Source organism: Poecilia formosa, unplaced genomic scaffold (genome assembly GCF_000485575.1).
Source record: "Poecilia formosa unplaced genomic scaffold, Poecilia_formosa-5.1.2 Scaffold2487, whole genome shotgun sequence".
Classification (NCBI taxonomy): Eukaryota; Metazoa; Chordata; class Actinopteri; order Cyprinodontiformes; family Poeciliidae; genus Poecilia; species Poecilia formosa.
The window spans coordinates 1-7,185 of record NW_006802426.1 but is presented as its reverse complement, the minus strand read 5'-3'; the positions used below and the strand labels follow the sequence as shown (position 1 = coordinate 7,185).

The 7,185-nt window shown below is 32.6% G+C and overlaps 1 protein-coding gene and 1 long non-coding RNA gene across 2 annotated transcripts; both read left to right on the top strand.

Moving 5' to 3' along the window:
• The first annotated feature begins 1,038 nt into the window (after positions 1-1,038).
• Positions 1,039-3,587, top strand: LOC103133275 (serum amyloid P-component-like). The gene is made up of 5 exons (XM_007545049.1): positions 1,039-1,119; positions 1,211-1,259; positions 2,531-2,633; positions 2,734-3,022; positions 3,369-3,587. The coding sequence occupies exons 1-5, from the start codon at positions 1,108-1,110 to the stop codon at positions 3,585-3,587; spliced, it is 672 nt and encodes a 223-aa protein (XP_007545111.1). The 5' UTR covers positions 1,039-1,107.
• Positions 3,588-4,756: 1,169 nt separating this feature from the next.
• On the top strand, positions 4,757-5,544 carry LOC107835437 (uncharacterized). Its single transcript, XR_001661252.1, has 2 exons — positions 4,757-5,109; positions 5,313-5,544. It is a non-coding gene; the product is annotated as an uncharacterized LOC107835437 (long non-coding RNA).
• The last annotated feature ends 1,641 nt before the right edge of the window (positions 5,545-7,185 follow it).

Below are 7,185 nucleotides of genomic sequence, written 5' to 3'. Positions count from 1 at the left end.
AGTCCTGGATAGCGTTAGCTCTCGTTTCAGTCCTGTGTATCAGTTGCTACCGGTATTTGGCTGTGTGTCTGTCTTTCTGCCGTGCTGCCTGTTTTTGGACTGTGAGCATCATCATTAAATATATTCATCTTCTTCATCACCATAACCTGGGTCTCAGCGTCTCTCCTCACCACCTACAACCCCACTTCATGACAGTAGGACCCGACGACAAACGACGGTGAGGAACCAACATGGACGCCTTGGACTGTTTGTGTGCTTTATCATCATTAAATCTTCATCATCACCATAACCTGGGTCTCAGCGTCTCTCCTCACCATCAACAACCTCACACCTCATGACATCTTCTAAGTTAGTACAATTACACAAATACACCATGAGCTTAAAATGATATAACACACAATAATTGGTAAATTGTGTGTTATGTTCAAGAAATATGTTATGCTATGTTGGACATAGCTATTATAAACTCAACAATAAGAAATAATTAAATTAACAGAAGGAATAAATCAGAACAAGAAGATGAAATAAATACAAAATGCAAAGAACAAGTCCAAAATTCAAATAAGAAACTGAACTAACAGAGGGAATAAACTAGAACAAGGAAAAATAATGAAAATAAGAAATCAATACAAGGAAACAAAAGAGGCAAAAGTCCAAATTGATACGGCATCATAACAAAACAAGAAAGTATTTGTTGCATCTCTTCCTTTAAACTGGAAAAACGATAACTCTGCAATTCATTAACTTAGAGAAGCAAAATGAGTAAAAACAATACGACAAAAAAAAAAAAAATAAATAAATAAAACTAAAATATTCAGACATATGAGAAATATGACATGTAATTCCTTTGGTAAAATGTTATTTAATTTAACTGATGTTGTTCACAAGGTCTTTCTAAATAAATTAAATAATATCCTCTATTTACTGCTAACTTACATAGAAGGTAGGTCAGATAGGGAGGGGATACCAAGGAAAGCAATAAAATATGATTATTCTACCAACAGCTAGTATAAAAGTGACAGTCGGATAGTTTCACACACATCAAGAATCAGCATCCAAGGTAAGAATTGACTAAATTTACATAGCTACAAAAAGGACTAAGGATTCATGACAACTATGGTGAGTGGACAGCTTGAATAAGTCATTATTTTTATTGAGAGTATTGTCACTGTTAATATTTTATGACTTGTATGGTGTTTTCTTGTATCAGATGCTGCTCTTGCTGCTGTTGGTGGCATCATGTGCTGCCATTCCTCAAAGTAAGAAAAAACACTTGTTGCTTTTTTAACAATATAATAATATAGATTAAAGGTTTATATGATAGCAAGGGAAGTAGTTTTTCTAACTCCTATGCAAATATACGATGGAACATGAAGACTTTTTTATTCTTTTCTATCCCTGATAGTGGGATAAAACCTATCAAATACATTTGCAAGAAAAAAAAAAAATGTTGGTAAAATTGTGTTGATGTCTTTTCAACAATTAGCTTTAATGTTTCAGATTTGCCAGTAACCAAACATGTAGGTCAGCTTCCTGGTTGTCTTGTCCATTCTAGCTAGTGGTAATTTTGTTTTTGCAATCCTGAAATAAAATTGTGAATAAACATCATATTAAAACACTCACTGGATAGATGGAGTGTTTTCCATCTCACCGGTGCTGGTACCCGGTGTGGACATTGGTTTAGTTTTTGATCTATAATAAACATAGAATAATAAAACTATGCTGCGCTTCCACTGTAATAAAAGGCTGAATTAGCTACAGAAGAACAAAAGTTGCCTGTCCTCCTGTCCTTCCTGCAGTGTATATATCACCTGACTTTAAATAAGTTAATGGAGTTAAGCAAATTAGGATTGTAAAGTGATTTTAACTACCCTGCATATGGTTTTTGTCTTTGTATTTTCACATCGTGTCAATGAGAAGGCAGATCTTGACAAGCTGATTACAGATTAATATTTTATGGTAAAAATATTGTTTTATGCAAAAATAACTGAAATAGTCAAATATGTGTTTTCAGAGTTTTTAATGTTTGAATGATTTATGCTGACAAGAAAAAATTAACCATCTGGTTTCAAGTCAAAGGGTTAAAGTGCTTCTCACCGGAGAGCAAAAGAGGACAGTGATTGATTCTTAGATATTTGCCAAGCTAGATAAGATTGGTGGATAAGATCAGCTTCATATGTAAAAATCAGTCGATTACTGATTTCCCAAAATTAGGGAAATCAGCACCGATAAATCGGTGCATCCCTACTTTATAATGATCATTGTGACTCACATAATTTAGTATAACTAAAAGAAGAACAATAGGTTAAACAAATCTACAAGATAAAATTACTTAGTTTAACATCATAGCAAATATGAGGAGATGTCGTCAGAAACAAATTCAGCTATAATATTAAAACCTAATTTCCCAGTGGAAAATAATTTAATTGGAACTATGAATATTTATTTTGGAAAGTATTCATAACTTTAATGCTTTTTTTTAAAAAAATATATTGGGTTTCATTTCTTTAATACATCCTTTGTTTTAAAGATCTTCAAGGGAAGATGTTCACCTTCCCAGAACAAACCAACACAGCACATGTTAGGTTGACGACATCAAGACAAAACTTCAATGCTGTGACTGTCTGTTTCAGGTGAGTATTGATGTTTAGTTAAAACAAATAAAACTTTCTACAGAGAGCATGAATGTCTAAAACTAAAACAATATTCTTCATGTCTTTTGCCTCAATACAGGTTCTTTACAGACCTCTCAAGAGAATATTCTCTTTTCTCTCTGGCCGTACCCTCTGTTTACAATGGTTTTTTGTTTTACAAAAGCTTGAATTCTTTTGACGTGTGTGTCAGAAACACATGCCCAAAATTTGAAGGACTGGACTTCAAGCTGAACAAATGGCACTCGGTCTGTGGAACATGGGAAGCTGCATCAGGTTTGGCACAACTGTGGCTGAATGGACAGCCTTCAAGCAGGAAGCCAGCCAGTAAATCCAATATCAATGGATCAATTATAATCGCTCTAGGACAGGTGCGTTTTTAAAGTTTTAGATTTTAAACACTAAAAAGGTTTGCTGTTTATATGCCCTAATAACAGGATGCTCAATTATTTTGCTGCTTTTTAATATTTAATTCACCAAAAATACAAGGATGGAATACCATCCCTATCCTTAAACTGCTTAAAAACAAAAACATTCATTCAAGATGAAACATCTTGATAGGTATGTCCAATAAAACACATATATATATATATATATATATGAATAACTATAAACCTCCATAGACATATGTTTGCAAAATATCCGTTCCTGCAGTTTCTGTTGTTGTGCTGTTTGATTATTTTGTCTATTTGACAATTTTGTTTATTTTTCTTACAGGATCAAGATTCACATGGTGGTGCTTTTGATGCCAAACAATCATTTGTCGGCATGATGTCAGATCTCCATATGTGGGACTACAGGCTTTCACCTTGTGAGATTCGGGAATACGCAACTGAGTTTGGTTATGCAAAAGGAAATGTGTTGAACTGGAATTCACTGGAATTCCAGACTACAGGAACGGTGCTGATAGAGAACAACCTGAAAAATTGTCAATAAATAATATTTGTTTTATTTATATATCGCACAATAGCTGATAAAATATATGTTATGTTATATAAATTACTCTAACTGCTGTTAGAGTAATTTTAACATCATAACCATGTTTAATTCATAACACTAATTCATTCCTTTCTGATAATACAATCAATCAATCAATCAATCAATCAATCAATCAATCAATCAATCAGTTTATTCACTTGATTTAACACATTTCTTCATTAATTTACAAATACATTCTTTTACAACGCTTACTGTACTCGAGTGGAAAGGGAGCAGGAAGAAGAAAAATCTTGTATTAACCTGAATCTCTTTCAATAATTACAAAATAAACTTTCATTCTGTCACTTGTAGTCAAAAACTTTAATACCATTTTCAAATTTTACCCCAGAATCAACGTTGAACCATTTTACAAGAAAGTACTTTTTGATAAAACTTGCAACTAAGAATTATAGCTTATTTTAAGCTCATGATGTATTTGTTTATGTTACTGTACTATCTTTGAAGATGATGCTGATCATTTTCATTTACAAAAATAAATCTTCCCACTACATAATTAAGAATTGTGTTGCAGGTTTGACTCCAGTCTACTGACCTTGGCTGCATGGTTTCATTGAAAAACTAAAATAACATGTTAAAGATGCATTCAATATAATTTAATTTCCAGATATATTTTAAGTACATTGTGAGTGATAATATAATTTTGGATATTTAATTTTTTTAGTTTTGAACAACTTAAAGGTTTGAGCTGGCTTACTGTAGAATTAAGTCAAAGAGATTTGAATTATTTATAATACAAAGATAAATGATTAGAGTAAGAGTGACTTAAATGTGTCATGTTAAACACACTTAATGAATGAAGTTTTAAAAACTCAGTAAATTGAGATGGAGAAACTTAATTAATTGATTTGGATAATCATAATATACTGCATTGAGTAGGTCAGATGTAGGATACAAAACTGGCATTGAACTCAATTGTTTTAAATAAAGTCAAAATGAAAAGTTCCTTTAGGTTAAAGATTTGAAAGTTTTGAGTTAAATGAACAGAAAAAAGTAAGTAAGTTTGTTCTGGGGCCACACCATTAACAAAAGTAACGCTGAACAGAAAACACATAATACAAAGAGTAATACTCAATACCAAACTTAAACTATATATATAAGGGTCTTTTGAAAAGGGATGGATGATGCACAGTTCTGTTAGTAGATTGTGGGGAGGCTGCTGCAACTCATCTCACTTCTGGGGTTTGATTCAAGATGTCCATCCATCCATCCATTTTCTGTAAACCCTTGTCTCTAGTGGGGTGTTGGTGCCTATCTCCAGCGAGACATTTCGGAAGAGAGGCGGGGTACACCCTGACAGGTGTAGAAAAAAGGCCAACCTTCTAATTTACATAGAAGGTAGATCAGGTGGTCAGGAGGGACATCAAGGGAACCAATGAAATACAATTATTGCACAAACATCTACAGTATAAAAGTGACAATCCGATAGTTTTACACTAAACATCCAGAATCAACGTCCAAGGTAAGACATGACAAACTTTACATAGTGGGAAAGTTTTGAAGTATGATCTCACAAACAAAATGGTCTATGATTCTCTGCGAGAATTTTTATGGCTTATTCAAGCGGAAAGCTTGAATAAGTCATTATTTTTGCCAACTACTGCAAGTATCATCACTGTTAATTTCTGACCCTTTTTTTTGGTTTTATTTTGTTCTTTGTATCAGATGCTGCTCTTTCTGCTGTTGGTGACATCATGTGCTGCCACTCCTCAAAGTAAAAAACAAAAAAAACATTTTTGTTGCTTTCTTAAAATAATACACATTAAAGGTTTATATGAGAGCAAGTTTCTCGGATGAGGCTTGCTCTAACTCCTATGTGGGTATAAGACGACACATGAAGACATTTCTAAACCTTTTGAAAAACAAATGGTAAAATTGTGTCCTGCCTCTTCAGTAACAAAAACATTTAGGTTTTATGTTTCAGATTTGCCCTGTGAGCTAACATTTAGGTCAGCTAGCTGGTTGACTTGACCATTCCAGCATGGAGTTGATTTTTAAAAAAAATCCTGAAATAAACTGGTGAGATAACGTCATATGAAATCACTCACATGATTCTTTTCCATCTAACCAGAGGTAGTTTCTGGTTTGATTTTTGATCCATAATAAACGCAAAAGGTTTGTGCTTCCAATCTAATAAAATGCTTGATTAGAAGTAAAGTTGACTGTCCAGATGTTTTATATCACCTATAACAAAGTTTAAGTAGGTCAGTACATTGCTAGGATCTGTTGTCACAACTAGTTATTTCCCACTGGGAAAGTCAGCAAATACATTTCAGACTAAGTTCTGTTCAGTTAAACATCACTTTTATGTGATGTATAGCAATATTTCTCTGAAAGTTGTGCTTAACTTTTGCTTTTCAAAGGACTGCCACAGAAAATCATTAAATCATTTCAAATATCTTACTTATAGTTTATATTTACTCTTTTATTTTCACACAATGTCAATGAGAAGATAGGTTTAGCAGTCTTGATGTAATCACAAATGTATATTTTCTGGTAAAAAATACTTTTTTGGCAAAAAATAAATGAAATAGTTAAACATATGTTTTCAGAATTTTAGAAGAAAATAAATGCTGATGAAAAAATGTAAATGGTTCCAGTTCAAAGGGGTTAAACTGCTGTATAGCTTTCAATGCAACTCACACAAGTTAGTATCATTAAAATGGAAATATTTAAAAGGTAAACAAATCTACAACAAGATGGATTTAACAAATATCAGGAGATGTTTTTCAAAATGTATTTAAAGTGATGAATACTTTCCAAAATAAAAGTTTATGGTTCCGATTAACTTATTTTTCTCCTGAAAATTATTTTTTAAGCTCATAGCTGAAGTGACAACACAGTAAAAGCACAGCCATTGAAACCAGGTTGTTTGAAAACTATTTACTACTATTTCTTTTAGGACATTGAGAACTTGAGCAAATAAGCCATAACTGTTTTCCCATTATAACATCATGACATAAGTACATAATATGATGTCCTTCTAAGTTGGGCTGCTATAAAGGTTTTAAATATTTTTGAAACTTTAAGTTGCATGACTGTAACAAGATAAGAGCTCTCTATTTGCGTCAGTAGACAGTCAACCATTGAGTAAAATTAACAGACAATAATTTTACTTAATATTCTATAATGATATGCATCCACACAAATATTTACTCACCATGACATATCAAATGGTTGAAGTGGGTGATTTGATGGTGAACTTGGCACTGAGTAATTCAGTTGATAATTGATTCACAGCTTAGTGACGTTCATAGACGGTAAGGGAATGTGTTTTTGAAACCAAGATGTTTTGGCAATGAAGTACGGCAAAGGAATGATAGTGACTTCACACCAAAGGTAACTTTCTCTGCCCTAGTCTGTCTTTAAAGAAGTTTACATTGAATTTTTAAGTAATTTGCTTTTTTTTAATTGCAACAATAATAAGATTACTTTAAGTAGTAGTGGAATAATAAAACATTTTGACAATTGAGGAGATTTTGTGGCACTAGTGGTCTTTATTCTTAGCAATCAAAGAGGAAACAGAAAAAAATCCAGG